Source organism: Vidua macroura, chromosome 25, assembly GCF_024509145.1.
Source record: "Vidua macroura isolate BioBank_ID:100142 chromosome 25, ASM2450914v1, whole genome shotgun sequence".
In the NCBI taxonomy this organism is placed as follows: domain Eukaryota; kingdom Metazoa; phylum Chordata; class Aves; order Passeriformes; family Viduidae; genus Vidua; species Vidua macroura.
In genome coordinates, this window is record NC_071595.1 from 2,878,696 (window position 1) to 2,894,330 (window position 15,635).

The 15,635-nt window shown below is 51.7% G+C and overlaps 3 protein-coding genes across 6 annotated transcripts; 2 read left to right on the forward strand and 1 right to left on the reverse strand.

Moving 5' to 3' along the window:
* The first annotated feature begins 1,105 nt into the window (after positions 1 to 1,105).
* SYF2 (SYF2 pre-mRNA splicing factor) lies at positions 1,106 to 6,812 on the forward strand. Of its 2 annotated transcripts, none has more exons than XM_053998999.1 (7): positions 1,106 to 1,183; positions 1,262 to 1,378; positions 1,617 to 1,742; positions 2,968 to 3,085; positions 5,181 to 5,271; positions 6,042 to 6,140; positions 6,218 to 6,812. In XM_053998999.1, the coding sequence occupies exons 1-7, from the start codon at positions 1,127 to 1,129 to the stop codon at positions 6,381 to 6,383; spliced, it is 774 nt and encodes a 257-aa protein (XP_053854974.1). In that variant the 5' UTR covers positions 1,106 to 1,126; the 3' UTR covers positions 6,384 to 6,812. The 2 variants fall into 2 exon arrangements, with proteins under 2 accessions (XP_053854974.1, XP_053854975.1); XM_053999000.1 differs by having other exon boundaries at positions 1,112 to 1,183; positions 1,268 to 1,378.
* A 672-nt stretch (positions 6,813 to 7,484) lies between these two features.
* Positions 7,485 to 12,204, reverse strand: RSRP1 (arginine and serine rich protein 1). Of its 2 annotated transcripts, XM_053998963.1 has the most exons (6): positions 12,008 to 12,199; positions 11,817 to 11,872; positions 10,098 to 10,697; positions 9,625 to 9,779; positions 8,406 to 8,489; positions 7,485 to 8,008 (listed from the first exon to the last, which is right to left on the reverse strand). In XM_053998963.1, exons 1-6 carry the CDS (start codon positions 12,076 to 12,078, stop codon positions 7,820 to 7,822), a joined length of 1,155 nt encoding a protein of 384 aa, XP_053854938.1. In that variant the 5' UTR covers positions 12,079 to 12,199; the 3' UTR covers positions 7,485 to 7,819. The 2 variants fall into 2 exon arrangements, with proteins under 2 accessions (XP_053854938.1, XP_053854939.1); XM_053998964.1 differs by lacking the exon at positions 8,406 to 8,489 and having other exon boundaries at positions 12,008 to 12,204.
* A 105-nt stretch (positions 12,205 to 12,309) lies between these two features.
* Positions 12,310 to 15,156, forward strand: TMEM50A (transmembrane protein 50A). Of its 2 annotated transcripts, none has more exons than XM_053998507.1 (7): positions 12,310 to 12,377; positions 12,818 to 12,929; positions 13,586 to 13,698; positions 13,909 to 13,976; positions 14,063 to 14,155; positions 14,578 to 14,638; positions 14,840 to 15,156. In XM_053998507.1, exons 2-7 carry the CDS (start codon positions 12,837 to 12,839, stop codon positions 14,883 to 14,885), a joined length of 474 nt encoding a protein of 157 aa, XP_053854482.1. In that variant the 5' UTR covers positions 12,310 to 12,377; positions 12,818 to 12,836; the 3' UTR covers positions 14,886 to 15,156. The 2 variants fall into 2 exon arrangements, with proteins under 2 accessions (XP_053854482.1, XP_053854483.1); XM_053998508.1 differs by lacking the exon at positions 12,310 to 12,377 and adding an exon at positions 12,393 to 12,445.
* The last annotated feature ends 479 nt before the right edge of the window (positions 15,157 to 15,635 follow it).

Consider the following 15,635-nt stretch of genomic DNA (forward strand, 5'->3'; position numbering starts at 1 on the left):
TCCCATCCCTGTCGTGTGGGATCTCTATCTCGATGCAAGCGCTTCATTCTTCTTTTCTTACGTACACAGTTTCTATTTGAACTACAAAAGCTCTATTGCAACTACAAAACTACATTTACCATACTATTAAAATGTTAATACAGCACTTCTAATCAATGTAACATAATACGTACGGCATTCAATTTAACGCTTGCGAAAAGCCAATCATAAAATACGCATTTTTCACATGGGGTATTTCGGACCCCTGGGCAGGCAGCGGGGCAAGATTCCCCTCTTTTGATGCCTATTTTGATGGATCTTTTGATGGCTCTTTAGTTTGGTGCCTCCCGGCAGCGGAGGGAAGGGGGGCTGAGGGGACGGGGCTGAGGGGACGGGGCCATGGCCAGGGCTGAGGGCTGGGGCTGAGGGCTGGGCCATGGCCAGGGCTGAGGTGATGGGGCCGGGACTGAGGGGACGGGGCTGAGGGGCCGGGACTGAGGGGACGGGACTGAGGGGACGGGGCTGAAGGGACGGGGCTGAGGGGACGGGGCCATGGCCAGGGCTGAGGTGATGGGGCCGGGACTGAGGGGACGGGACTGAGGGGACAGGGCTGAGGGGACGGGGCTGAGGGGACGGGGCTGAGGGCCGGGCCATGGCCGGGGCTGCGCTTCCCTCTGCCGGGGCTGCTCTGTAGTCCCGCTCAGCCCCGCAGCCTCACCCGGAGCCTTTGGGGGCTGTCCCTCACGGCAAACCGAACACACCGAGCCCTCCTGCTCACGCAGAAAGGCTTCACACAGCCGCGGGGCCATACCAGCGCAGGAGGAATCCATAGCGCATCTCCGTGTGAGGCCGGGAGAGCCCGGGCACCGCAGCGATGCCACGGAAACCTGGACTTGCTTCGCCCAGAAGTTGCAATAAAACATGTTTTGTTTTGTTTGGTTTGTTTTTTCCTGTAACGTGGCCCTGTTTCGGGACTCCTGAGGGATTTTCCGGATTTCGGGAGAATTCAGGGATCCAGCGGCAGCGGCACTTCCCGTCCGCTGGGGGGCGCCCGGCAGGACGCGCCGGAAGCGCCGGGAGCGCCGGAAGTACCGGGAGCACCGGAAGTGCCGGAAGCGCCGGAAGGCGGAAGCGCGGGCGGGAAGCGATGGCGGCGGCGGTGTCGGCCCTCAGCAGTTTGGGGATGCCCGAGGCCGATGTTGGGGTGAGGCGGGGACGGAATCGGGCGGGGCGGGGGTCCCGACTCCTCTCGGGGCTCCTGTCTGAGTGCGGCTCGTTGCAGAGCGAGGAGGAGGAGGAGGAGGAGGAGGTGGCAGAGCCCGGCCCGGTCGCGGCGGCGGCGGCGGAGCAGAGGCGGGAGGAGCGGCTGCGCCGGTTCCGGGAGCTCCACATGAAGCGGGTACGGGGGACGGGAGCAGGGCCGGCACCGAGCACTGCCTGCTTGGCGCTGGGGCGATCTCCAGAGGTCTCTTCCAGCCCTGAGTGCCCTGGGGTTGTTCCATGTGGGTTGGTTCCCCGGTGGGTTCGGGGTTGTTCCATGTGGGTTTTTTCCCCCGGTGGGTTCGGGCCGCCCGGTGTGGGTTTGTTCCCCCGGGGCTGTTCTCTCTGAGCTCCAGTTTTGCCCTGCTCGGTTCCAGTACGAGGCCTGCAAGCTGAACAGCCAGGAGGTGGTGGAGGAGGACAAGAGGCTGAAGCTGCCCCCGAACTGGGAGGCTAAAAAAGCTCGGCTGGAGTGGGAGCTGCAGGTGCAGGAGAAGAAGAAGGTAAAGAACTCCCCCAGAGCCCCGGGTGTGCAGGGACACACGACAGCCTTGCACAGGTGTCAGCTCCTGACTGTCACCCCAAATCCGTGTGCTAATTAACCCCTGATTGTCACCCCTAAATCCGTGTGTTAATGACGTGAGATGACATTGCTGAGAGAGAGGCTGAACTGGAAACAAGTTTCAAACCATGGCCTTGCAAAAAAACCAGAGATTTTGGAGAATGACAGCTGTGGAAGGTGCATTGTAACAGGGCCACGTGGGGTAGAAATAATAGTTTTAATTGTGGGGTTTTTTTTTAATTTTATTTTTAAAAATAAAACCACTGCTCCTGATGGTGTTGGAAGTAACAACAGCACCGTGTGGCAGCAGCTGAGAGGCTGAAAAGCATTTCTGAGGGGTTGCAAGCAGGAGATGGGCTGGCTCCTGGTGGAGTTTGACATTTCTTGTGTCTCACTCTCCATGGACACCGACCACAGAGTGAAATCCTCAGATCCTCTGGGCCACCCTGGCTCTGCAGAGCTGGGATTACCTGGGCTGGGATTACCTGGGCTGGGATTACCTGGGCTGGGCTGGGGGCAGGGTCAGCTGGTGGGACCCCAGCAGTGTGAAAGTGCTTTCCCCCAGCCTGGCAGCTGAAGAAGAGGTCTGCAATGTGTGAAGCTGAGTTGTCAGGGTTGTTTATTTCTCCTTATCTGTAACTTTCTGTCTCTGACCTGCCGAGCTCTGCCTGGTACAGAAGCCCTGGCAGTCTCTGCTCAGCCCCGGGCGTCTCCCACATTACAGACTCAAAACTACGTGTGCCACGTTCCCAGTTCCCACAGCAATACCTAAAATCTGTGCTGGGCAGTGTGTCCCTGTCCTAAACCAACAGAAAAGTGTCACCAGCACACCCAGACATGGAGGGCAAGGAGAAGGGAAAAAAGACCAGGGCACACCCAAATCCCTCCATCTTGTCCCCCTGAATCCCATTCTAAAAACCCCAAAATTCTGCTTTTGCACCCTGTGTCAATTCCCCTCTTACTCTTCTCAAACCCTTGTGGTTGTAATTCCTCAGATAAGGTTGGCAGCCTCTCCCACAGGCTAAAATGGAAGCCACAGGTGGTTTTGACTTCATGCCAAGGTCTCTGAGCCCCTGCCAGGGTCTGGGGACAGCCAGGGCAGCCCGAGGGATGCTCTGGACTCCGACAGGGCTGGAGCTGGGAGCTCTCAGTGCTGCTCTCTGCAGGAGTGTGCAGCCAGGGGTGAGGACTACGAGCGGGTGAAGCTGCTGGAGATCAGCGCCGAGGACGCCGAGAGGTGGGAGAGGAAGAAGAAGAAGAAAAACCCCGACCTGGGCTTCTCAGGTAAATCCTCAGCTCTGCTCACCTGTGCTGCTGTTGAGGTAGGGACAGGAATGAAAATGGTGGTATTGTTAGAAGGTAAAGAATGATCTTTCATTAATAACTATGTTTCTCTTTCATTGAGGACATTGTGAAGAGTAATTTTATTGGTCTTAAAGTGCAAACATTTTATACATTTTATACATTTTATACATTTTATACATTTTAAACATTTTATACTGTTGGTGCACCATGAATAGCACACGGTGGCAGAACATGTCTATAAACAATGTGAACAGAAAGAGAGATAATAGATAGTTCACATTTCTCAGACTTTTCCCAGGCTTAGCCTGGTAGAAATCTCTCTCCTTTTCTCTCTGAGTGAACTGAGAATATCTGTGTGCTGCTGTTTTGGGTGAAGAGTGAGCAGGGAGAGCAAAGCCAGTTTGTCCCCAGTTCTGTCTCAGATGTGAGAAGCAGTGTTCACTATTTAATTTTTTAAATAAAGGTTTAATAAGAGATAAAAGGGACAATATCTGCCAGAAGCACACCTTGGCTTAAAACAGTTTTCTTACATGATTTCCCAGTTAAATGAATATTTATGAAGAGTTACACATATTCAAACATCCCTGTGAGTTTACATGTTCTAGGGGCTCTTTGGCTTGGTTTTAACCTGCTTGCCATCTTGCAGATTAAATCAATATATTTTATTTTCTCTCGAGGCTCCATTCTGACTCTCCTGATAACCAGAGTCAGTAGTAAATTCTTCTCTTGGTGTCCTGGCTCTTGCCTCTGTTATCACAAATGTGAGAAACGGCACAAGTGTTTCACACTCTTACCTTAGTTACACAAATAAAAGCATTTTAACAGTACATTGATTTAATATTATGCTAAATAATATTAAACATTATGATAATAATTTGTGTTTATCACACTACTGTTTATATATAAGATGACAGGTTATATTATAGCAAAAAGGAGGTAAAAGGGATTACAAATTGTACTATACCAGAATCTTTGTGGCCACTAAGAACTTGTGAAAGCTAATGCTATAAAATATATACAATAATGCTATAAAATAGTGCTATAAAATAGGTTAAATAATGCTTTAAAATAGGTAAAATAATGCTGTAAAATATGCAAAATAATATATAAAATAGGTAAAATAATGCTGTAAAAATGTCAAATAATGCTATAAAATAGATAAAATAATGCTATAAAATAGGTAAAATAATGCTATAAAAAAGATACACTAATGCTATAAAGTAAGTAAAATAATGCTATTAAAAATGTAAAATAACGCTATAAAATAGATAAAATAATGCTATAAAATAGATACGATAATGCCGTGAAATCATGCTATGAAATGTGTGAAATCATGCTATAAAATGTGTGAAATCACGCTATAGAATGTGAAATCATCCTATAGGATGTGTGAAATCACGCTATAGAGTGTGTGAAATCACGCTACAGAATGTGTGAAATCATGCTATAAAATGTGTGAAATCACGCTATAGAATGCGAAATCCCGCTATAGAATGTGAAATCACGCTATAGAATGTGTGAAATCACGCTATAGAGTGTGTGAAATCACGCTATAGAATGTGTGAAATCACGCTATAGAATGTGTGAAATCACGCTATAGAATGTGTGAAATCACGCTATAGAATGTGAAATCACGCTATAGAATGTGTGAAATCACGCTATAGAATGTGTGAAATCACGCTATAGAATGTGAAATCACGCTATAGAATGTGTGAAATCACGCTATAGAATGTGAAATCCCTCTATAGAATGTGTGAAATCACGCTATAGCACGTGTGAAATCACGCTATAGAGTGTGTGAAATCCCGCTATAGAATGTGAAATCCCTCTATAGAATGTGTGAAATCCCGCTATAGAATGTGGGAAATCCCGCTATAGAATGTGTGAAATCCCGCTATAGAATGTGAAATCATGCTATAGAATGTGAAATCCCGCTATAGAATGTGAAATCCCGCTATAGAATGTGTGAAATCACGCTATAGAATGTGAAATCCCGCTATAGAATGTGAAATCCCTCTATAGAATGTGTGAAATCACGCTGTGAAATGTGTGATTGCCGTTGTCTCTCACCCAGACTACGCGGCGGCGCAGCTGCGCCAGTACCAGCGGCTGACCCGGCAGATCAAACCCGACCTGGAGCAGTATGAGAAGCTCAAGGAGCAGCAGTGAGTGCTGCTGTCAGTCCCTGGCAGCACCTGAGGGATCCCTGGGGGAGCAGCAAACACCAGACACGGAAATCCCCCCAGCCTGCTCTCCTCTCGCTGGGATGCTCTGTAATCTCAGCTGGCCCTGCTTCAGGAGGGCTGCTGGGCTAATTAATGAGGTTCATTTCTTCCAGCTCGGCACTGCTGAGCTGGGGGAGATGTTCACGCAGTTAGGTCACGTTTCAGTGTGCCATCAGGCACTTCCTGGAGCAGGGTTTGGGGTGTGGAAGCTTTGTTTGAGGACTGAGACTTGTGCAGTTTGCATTGAGACAGATTTAGCATTTCTGGGGGGTTCTGTATCTTTCAGAGGCACCCGCTGGTCCCTCTGTTGGGTTTAATTCTGACATTTGTCATCTGAATCTGGGATTGCCACAGCTTAGGGAGGTGTGACAATGGAACTCGGGCAGAAGCAGGGAAACCATGAGGACACAGAGGGACAGGACAAAGGGTGAGGGGTTCAAAGTGAAAGAGGAGAGATTTAGGTTGGATATTGGGAAGAAACTTTTCCCTGTGAGGGTGGGGGAGGCCCTGGCAGAGATTTCCCAGAGAAGCTGTGGCTGCCCCTGGATCCCTGGAAGTGTTCCAAGGCCAGGCTGGAAGGGGCTTGGAGCAATTTGGGATGGTGGAAGGTGTAGGGGTGGGACTGGCTGGGCTTTAAGGTCCTTCCTGGGCTTGTCAGGACCCCACAGCACTGCCAGGTGTGTAACTGCTGCCCCCTGCTCTGCCCACAGCGGGGAGGCCCTGTACCCCACCTCGGACAGCCTCCTGCACGGCACCCACGTGCCCTCCAAGGAAGGCGTGGACAGGATGGTGGCAGACCTGGAGAAGCAGTGAGTAACGGGGAGAGAGGGGAGGGCAGGGGCTGGGGGTGCTGCAGCCCCGGGGCTCAGCTCCTGCTGCCCCCCAGGATCGAGAAGAGGGAGAAGTACAGCCGCAGGCGGCCCTACAACGACGACGCCGACATCGACTACATCAACGAGAGGAACGCCAAGTTCAACCAGAAGGCCGAGAGGTTCTACGGGAAATACACAGCCGAGATCAAACAGAACCTGGAGAGGGGCACGGCCGTGTGAGCCTGCTTGGCACAGCTCAGCTCAAACTGAGCCTGGGCCCTGTGAGCCTGCCTGGCCCAGCTCAGCTCAAACTGAGCCTGGGCCCTGTGAGCCTGCCTGGCACAGCTCAGCTCAAACTGATCCTGGGTCCTGTGAGCCTGCCTGGCACAGCTCAGCTCAAACTGATCCTGGGTCCTGTGAGCCTGCCTGGCACAGCTCAGCTCAAACTGATCCTGGGTCCTGTGAGCCTGCCTGGCCCAGCTCACTCCTGCCTCCTCTGTTGCCATTTTCCATTTTAAATTGTATCAAAAGTAGATTTTTAGCTGTTGCTCTCTCAGCTCCATGGTGTTCAGTGCACTGAACACTTTGCAGAGTTCAGCTGTAAACAGCTTTGGCTGCAGGAGTAGCCAGGTTCTGCCTTCCATGCTCTAAATAAACTCTTTGGTCTAATTTGGGAGTTGGTGTCAGTTCTTCAGGTTTCTGTGCCAGCAGGATGAAGAGCAGTGACAATACTATGGAAAGGCAGCTGCCCCTGTCCCTCAGGAATTCCAAGGTAGGATTTCCCCCTGTCCCTCAGGAATTCCAAGGGTGGGATTCCCCCTGTCCAGCCCCACCCACAGGGACAGGGTAAAACACAAGAATCCTCCCCCAATTCAAGGGTCTCAAAGAAGCTTGCAGACACGAGTGGTGCATTCAGTTTATTTTACTAACTTTGTTTATACAAAACCCAAGTTTAACCAGTTGCTCCCAGTCCATGCAAGAGCTCCATGTCTTCCTGAACTCCTTCCTTCTGGAGCAGAAGTCTGGCATCCTCCTGCCCCTTTCCCCTCCTGCCTCATAGGGAGGCTGATCCTAAAGCAAACCAGTAAAATACAACCCTGTAGTAACTGGAGTCGAGCATCAGAAGGGACAGTGTGACTGGGAATGGCCACGATTCCTGTGGCAGGCAGTTAAAATCCTACACAATCCCCACTCCACAGGGGACCCAGGGAAAGAGGAGGCCTTGATTGAGGCAGGATCCACTGCCAGAGTGATGCAACAGCTGTCCTGTCCTGGAGCTGCGAGTGCAAGGTAAACCCAGGAATAACCACATAAACTCAGGCCTAACACCTGACACACTCAGCCAGTGCAAAACTAAACTTTATTTACTTGGAAGTAAACAGTTACACAAAGTAAGTCCAGGTGTTCAAAGAACAGCTACTCAACTATGGTTTAGAAAAAGTTACCCACCTGCAAGTTCTAGTCCAATAAAGCAATATAAAATATGTACAAATATACACAAGATTCCCATCTGCGGCTTCTGGATCTGTGTGCTCTCTGTCTGAAAGAGAAACCTAAGATTCCAAAAATTAAGACCTCAAAATAAATACTCAGTATTAACAAGTCTTCAAGCCCATCAGAAGTCTCCATGTCTCTGCTGAGAGGTGTCAAGTGCTGCAGTCTGACAGTGACTCCCATCAGCGTGCCCGGAACAGGGAGCTTTTGGGTGAGAAGTTCAGGAATGTTTTCTTCTCCTCCTTCTTGACAGGAACCCACTGCCCATAGGGGCTTCCCTTCCTGTCATCCTCCCTGGGTGGAGAAACCACTGGGTCCTTAGCCACAACATGGCTCACTGGCTTCTGCAGGGCAGGCTTGGCCATTGTGTTCTGGAGAGAAAAAACAAGACATTTCCTGTAAGAAAAGGTGCTGAAAGCAAGGGTTTTATCATATAAATCATATAAATGTTTTCTCTCTGGCTCCTGGAATTCCTGATGCTTATACTGGGTATCAATCACACGCACTTAACTCAGGAGAAATCCCTGAATCCTTAGTTTGCATTACTAAAACACCTGAGATTGTGTTTTCAACTAGTTCTAGTTTTGAATTGTTCAGGTTGAAGGTGAACACTTCAAACACACTGCTGAGGCGTATCCAGGGTGCTCTACCAACTCCTGCAGGGAAATCACTACCAAACATTAAATTCCTTTTGTAACTGAGATGATTATTTGGGAAAAGCCTGAGCCAGGAGGGCTGGAGCCCTCACTGAGGGATCCCATCACTCACATTAGGGCTGAAGGAAATGCTCCTCTGGATGGTTGCTCTCTCCATGCCAGCCTTGCTCACGTCCTCAGCTGCACTCCCAGGTTGCTAAAGAAGAGCAGACACAGCTTAAGAGGGGCTCCCTGACCCAGGGCAGGGCAGGCAGTCACTGCCCAGCACAGCTCTCTGTGGAGTGGTTCAGTATTTCATCTAAAGTAGCTGTAAAGCTACAGCACAGCACTGCTGAGCCCACCGAGTGCAGGCAGCCTTGGCCCAAGGCAGCTGTGCCAGTTCCCGTGGCAATGGAGGCGGCTCCAGGCCCCACCAGAGCCCAGAGAGGACTCAGAGTCACAGCACGAGCTGCCACACCAGAGCAGTGACACAGTGAGGGCAGCAGCTCTGCACACCCGTCCTGCAGGGCTTTGGAGAACAACAATAAACTTATCTGCAAGGGATGCAGGCCTCTTCTTCTGTACTCTCTCAACATCTGGAATATATTGCATATGTTTATGAAAGGGATGCCTGCACCATTTGTGTCAAACCCTCAGCAAATTCACTTCCCTTTCCACGAGCAGCACCCGAGCCAGGCAGTGGCTGCAGGTTTGTATTTACTGTGCCTCAGGGTAACACACCACGACAGAACCAAACTAAAATTCACTTTAAGCTGCTCCAGTTTCTCCCTCCCTTCACAATTCACAGCAGCTACAGCCCACAAGTCCCTTAATTACCACCAGATTTTCTTCCTCATGTCTGGAACCATAGTCATGATTTCTATAAGACAGAAATAAAGTATGTAAAATGCATTGTGTGCTTGGGTATGGAATTTCTGGGAAACAGTTTGTTGCACATGAAAAGCTTTTAACAGTTTAAAAAGGCAGAAAGATTTAACCTTAACAAAAAAAAATAAGCCCACAGTATTCACTAGGTCTGGCAAGGAGACTCCTGGTTTTAGGTCACAAAGGCATAAACTAGTGGAATTCATGGGAAATATCCCACGAGGAGAACAAGTCAAAGGAACAAGTCTCCTCTCCTTCCCCAGCTGTCCCTACTGGACACTCAAGGGATCAACCACCTCAGAGAGGGCCTCTGCTTCCAGCTTAAGGCAAAGCCTCGAGGTTTCTGGAGAAGTTTTTGTTCAAGAGTTTGAGCTCATAAGCACAAGCTCCACAGTTGAACTACAGCACAGCCATGCAGACAAGTCTAAGAGGTGTTTACCTTTCCAGGGAGAACACTCCATACTTACCTCAGCTGACTCCGTGGCTTTCTCACGCTCCTGCTTCTCAGTTTTGATCTCCTTGGCAGGAGCAGAGATCTTCAGGCTTGCTGGCAGGACAATGTTGTCTGTTCCCAGAGCCTTGGCAGCATTGGCTTTTGCAATTTCCAGCAGTTCCCTCTTGTCTAGAAGGGGAAGGAATAAAAAGAAGTGCTTTGTTTCACATTAAAATCCACGTGAACCTACTCAAGCCTAAATCCTGCAGGTTTTGCACCTATGCAATCATCAGCTGGGACTGATCTCATCACAGCCTCGCCCCCTGTGCCAATTAATGTTCTGAAGAACAATCTTTTATTAAATTCATTTGTCCAACCCCACCGAGGCTTTTTTTTCACTTTCACTTTGGGCTTTACAAACCAAGCAAACCAAGGAGAACCTGCCTGACTCAAACAAAACCTCTTTTTAGTCTCTCACACAAAGGAACCTCAGAAACCCCCAAGTACCTTTTTCACTGAGGTGCAGAGGTGACCTGCTCCGCGAGCGTGTGCGGGACCGGCTCCTCCAGCCCCTGTAGGCCTCGGGGTAGATGGTTCTGCCGAAGCCATAGTACCGCCTGCCCCGGGAGCGGGACCGGCTCCGGGAGTAGGAGCGCCGGTAGCAGGCCCTGCCGCGGGACCAGGAGCGGGAGCGGTGCCGGCGGTAGCGGCGCCGGTAGTGCCGGGGCCGGTAGCGGCCGCGGTAGCGCCGGGAGCCGCGGGAGCGCGAGCGGCTGCGCGAGTAGGAGCGGGAGCGGCGCCGCGAGAGCCGGGAGCCGTGCCGCCGCGCCCGGGAGCGCGACCGGGAGCGCGAGCGGCTCCAGCTGCGCGAGGAGCGGCTGGAGGAGCTGCTGGAGCTGGAGCGGGAGCTGCACGAGGAACGACTGGAGGAGCGGCTGGAGGAGCGGGCGCAGCTCCGCCGGGACGAGTCCCTCTGCCTGGGCGAGCCCAGGGTCAGGTCGTCCATGAACTCCGTCATGGCGGCCGTCTGCCCGGCGCCGCCTTTCTGCGCGCTCTCAGCCGCCGCTTCGGGTTTGGCTGCTGTTCTGCAGTGCCCGGTCTCTGTTCCTGCGGGGTGGAGAGGGAAGTTCAGCATTTACGGGCACCAGGGCATTTCCTCAGCAACAACAAACGCGGTGACACGCGGGCAGCGAGGCCGGGGATAACTAAACACCCCAACGACCCCCAGCCACCTTCCAGTGACAGCTCAGCTCTGCAATGCCCTCTCCTGCAGTAAGCACAAAACTGAAACACAAGGTTGTGTGAAAAAAGAAAGGCTTCAGTTTAAACCATGAGTGGAACTTTGGAGAGATGTAAGTCTGTGTGGGTTTTAAGTGTAATTCCTTGTGCGATACCTTTTTTCCCCTCCATAAAGGAAGAAAAATCTTAACATTCTTGAAAATAATTTTCAAAGTTTTTTATCATCCTAAATACATAGGATCCATTGCATCTGTGATACAAAATAACCACTTGCCTTCCAGCTCAGCACAAATTGAGTTTTCTGCTACAATTCCACAGAGCTTTTTACTCCAACAAGGGAAAAGGAAAGTATCTTGTAACTATAAAGCAGCAAAGATCTTGCCTGTATCTTGTCATGAAACTCGTGGCACACAGCTCCACACATCCCAGCAGTGCATGCAACAAGCTGCTGTTAAAAACGCTCTGTGCAGAAGCCAGGTGATGATTCAGTGGCCGTGACTCGTACAGGACACAGCACTCCTTACGGCTCTATATTAATAATTAAAATGGCTGTCCCTGGAGTGGCAGCCATTTTATGGCTACAAAGGTTACTCGGGGTAGGGATCTTATCACAAGACTTAAGCCCAGAGTTACGTAACCAGTTTACAGTTTAGGGCAGCTTCCTTTGACACGGAGTTTCTATTTAGCGCTCGGCGCAAAAAGAGGTTAGGCAACAAATCCAATCCTCACACTGAAATCTGTTTAAAGTTTACGTTACAGAGAGAGTTAAGTTACAGGGAGAGTTATCAGACGCACTTCTCTCGCTACTACTCTAGCTGAAGATTCACTACACCTCTACGTCAAGGTCGCACTGCCGGGCCGGTAATCAGAGGAATCCCCAAGTGCCGCCTGCCTTTGCCAACTCCCTCCCGGCCCGTGCCCAGCCCCGTCCATGGGGGCCCACGGCCGGTCCCGGACCCCCCGAGCCCTCAGGGCTCCCTCACTCACCGCTGGGCGCCGCCGGGCACGCCCCGCGCTGGTTCCCCTGAGGCACCTGCGCGCTCCTGCAATAAAACAAACAAAAAAACCATGAAAATCCACCCGTGAGCGACCCACAGCCCTCATTCCGCAGAGGCTACCGCGCGCGGCCTCTCCCGCCTCTTCCCCCCCTCCGGCCGTGCCCCGGCCCGCCGCCTCACCGGCTCCAGCCCGCCGGGCTGCCCCCGCACGGGTCCTGAGGGGAGAGCCCCGCTTCGTGAGTCACCCCCATAGCGCCGGGCCCGCTGCGCCAGCCGCGATGGGCGATAGAAGCACGAAAGAACCGCAGTACAGAGACGCCTCCGCCCGCTGCCGCCGCCCGCCAGCGACTGAGGGCCGGCCCAGAACCTTCCAGAACGTCCCTCCCGTTACGCAACCCGCGCGCTCGCGGCGCACGCGCCGGCCCCGCCCCCCCGAGCGGCGGCCCCGCCCCGGCGCTCGGGACGCGCCCCCCCCCGCCCCTCTTCGCCTCCCGCCCCTACGCGCGCGCGCTGCGCCTGCGCGCGGCCGCCGCCGCCGCGTCCCGTGACGGTGCGCGGGGAACGCGCGGGGCCAGGGGCGCGCACGGTGCGGGGGACGCGCGGGGTGCAGGGATTGGGGTACGGGGATGCTCGGGGTGCAGTGACCGGGGTGCGGGGGATGCGCGGGGTGGAGGGGCGGGGGTGCGGGGGATGCTCGGGGTGCGGGAGATGCTCGGGGTGCGGGGGATGCGCGGCGCGGTGCGGTGCGCGCCCCGCGGGGTGCGGGAGCGGGGCGGGGTGCGCGGTGCATGCGGTGCGCAGCGTGCGCGGATCGGGGGTGCGCCCCGGCGGAACCGCCGCTGGCGGTGCCCGGTGAGCGCCGGGTCCCCGCCGGGCGGCCCCGGGCTCGGGCGGCCCCCGCGGCCCTGGCCGCCCCGCGGAGCCGCGCTGCCGCTGGTTTCTTGCGCCGCTGGTTTCTTGCGCGGACGGAGCTCCCGTTTCCTCCCGCAGTCGTTGGCAACGCTGAACCATGTCCGGGTTCCTGGAGAGCCTGCGGTGCTCGGAGTGCGTGGACTGGGGCGAGAAGCGCAACACCATCGCCTCTGTGGCCGCGGGGGTGCTGGTACGGCCCCACCCTGCTCGGGACTTTGGGGGTCTTTCGGCTTTTCGGTCGTAAGATAACAATGATGAGCAGTTTGGGAGTCTGTTCTCCCGCGTTACAAGTGGGAGGATGAGAGGAAACAGCCTCAAGGTGTGCCAGTGGGAGTTTAGGTTGGATAAAAGGGGAAATTTCTCCAGTGAAAGGGTGGCCAGGCAGTGCTGGAGCCACTGCCCCTGGGAATGTTTAAAAAATACGTGGATGTGGCATTTGGGGACATGGCTTAGTGATGACCACGGTGGGTTGGAATTGATGATTTTAGAGGGCTGCTCCAACCTTAGCAATTCCAGGGAAAGGAAGAACAGGGATACATTGTCCCTGTGTCTAGCAGCAGAGTTACTGACAAAATCTGGCCTGGTTCCCTCCGTCCATTTTTTGTTTAAATTTCCCAGTTTTACTCAGGAAGTAACTGCTGGAGTGAGCAAATCCCTGGCTTTGCAGTCGGCTTGATCCCAAACTGACAGCAAAATTAATGGTGTCACAGTTTAGTCTGAGTTGGAGACTGTAAGGCTGTTTAAATATTGATCATGTTTTTCCAGAGCAATCTCACAGGCTGGGAAAAGACTGTGTCTGTATTTTAAGCTCTGTCTGTATTTTAAGCTCTTTCCCCCCCCCCTCAGTTTTTCACAGGCTGGTGGATCATCATTGATGCTGCTGTGAAATACCCTCAAGTGGAAGACTTCAACCATTCCTACCACGCCTGTGGGGTGATCGCCACCATCGCATTCCTGATGTAAGAATTCCCCGCCCCGCTCCCAGCAGAGCTGTGAGAGTGCAGAGCAGAGCTTTAATGCCACTCCTGACCCCTTTAATGCCACTCCTGACCCCTTTAATGCCACTCCTGTCCCCTTTAATGCCACTCCTGACCCCTTTAATGCCACTCCTGTCCCCTTTAATGCCACTCCTGACCCCTTTAATGCCACTTCTGTCCCCTTTTCACCAGGATCAATGCCGTGTCCAACGGGCAGGTGCGGGGGGACAGCTACAGCGAGGGCTGCCTGGGCCAGACAGGTACCAGGGCTGGGCTCACACCCATTTGTGGGGTTTGTGGGGCCGGGCTGTCTCAGGGGTACAGGACATCCCCCATCCCATTGCAGGGGCTCGGATCTGGCTCTTCATCGGCTTCATGATGGCTTTTGGGTCCCTCATTGCCTCCATGTGGATCCTGTTTGGGGGCTACGTGGTTAAAGGTAAGAGCTGACCCTATTTTTGGAAGTTCAAGGTGTTTTAAATGACTCCTGGATTTTGGAATTGGTATTTAGAGGATTTCTAGGCAGGGCCAGTTTGAATATTTTGCCCTACACACCACTCTCCCATATTATTACTGATACTGGGATAGATTTGATCTATTTCTAAGTACAAACTTTCTCTACAAACCCAGCTCTTGCCCAGCTGGGAACTCCATGGATATAATTAAGCCGCTACAGTTTTAAGGGAATGATTCCCTGGATGAACACTTATTCCCAGAATACAAATTACTGAGCTCCTGCAGATTGCTCCCAAAGCCTCTCTGCTAAATTAGCACAAGGGAAAATGAACTGTCAGAAATGGGATATGCTTGAAAATTACTTAAAAAAAAATTTACTTCAAAAAAGATTTTTTTCTCTCTTAGAAAAACCAGTGGTGTACCCAGGAATAGCAGTGTTTTTCCAGAATGCATTCATCTTTTTTGGGTAAGACTGTCCTCTTTTATTTGTTTCCTATTTAATTTTAATGATAAAAAACTGAAACTTGCTGTTATCTGGTTGGTACTGAAGTCCTGTTTTGTAAGCAGACCTGTGTGAATAAACTGGGATTAACAAATCCCCCTTGAAACCCTGTGTTTAAAAGAAGAGGGATTTGATTTGTGGTGTCCCTTTGATGTGTTTCCACAGGGGCCTGGTGTTCAAGTTTGGCCGCACAGAGGATTTGTGGCAGTGAACCCCCCCTGGAGTGCCCTGGGCTTTAACTGCACCCCAAAAAGTTTTGTAAAACCATTTTGTAAACCTTCCATTGTGTCTGAAGAGAAATCAAGGAAAGCTGAAAGCACTAAATCGAGCTCTATTCTGGTTATTTTTTTTACTCTTGTACATCCACTTCAGTGTTGTGGTGTTTTTGAGAAATGTAAAATTGCTACAAACAACAGTGGAGTCACTTTTCTAAAATGATGTTTGTTACAAATAAAAGGAGAGTGCAATATGGATGTATTTAACCAGCTGTTTCTATGATGTTATTTACAATCCAAGACTTACTAAAACTGCATTTAAACAACCTTTTAACAGATATTTATTAAATATTTCCTATATCTGGGCAATATAACCATTTCTTCAATTTCAAAACTTGCTGGTGTGTGGCTTTTCTTGTGTAATTCAGAACTGTGGTGGCTTGGGATTTTTCTTTTCCCCCCCCATCCCTGAATATTTCATTTATCCTGTGGTGATAAAGAGGAAGTGTCTGGGAAGTAACAACTCACAGTTGTGTGCAGAAGGTTTGGGCAGCTGCCGAACTCCTGTTGGCTCTTTGGGAGCTGGGAACAAGGAAAACTGGCCCTTCCTCTGCAAGCCTGCATTCCTTGGGAGCTGCCTCCCTCTGGAGCTGCAGGGATCTGCTCGTCAGTGAGTGAATGAGGCCAGCGAGTCTCATCAAAGGCCTCGGCCTCGTCACGAGCTCCCTCCTTCACTCCTCACAGGC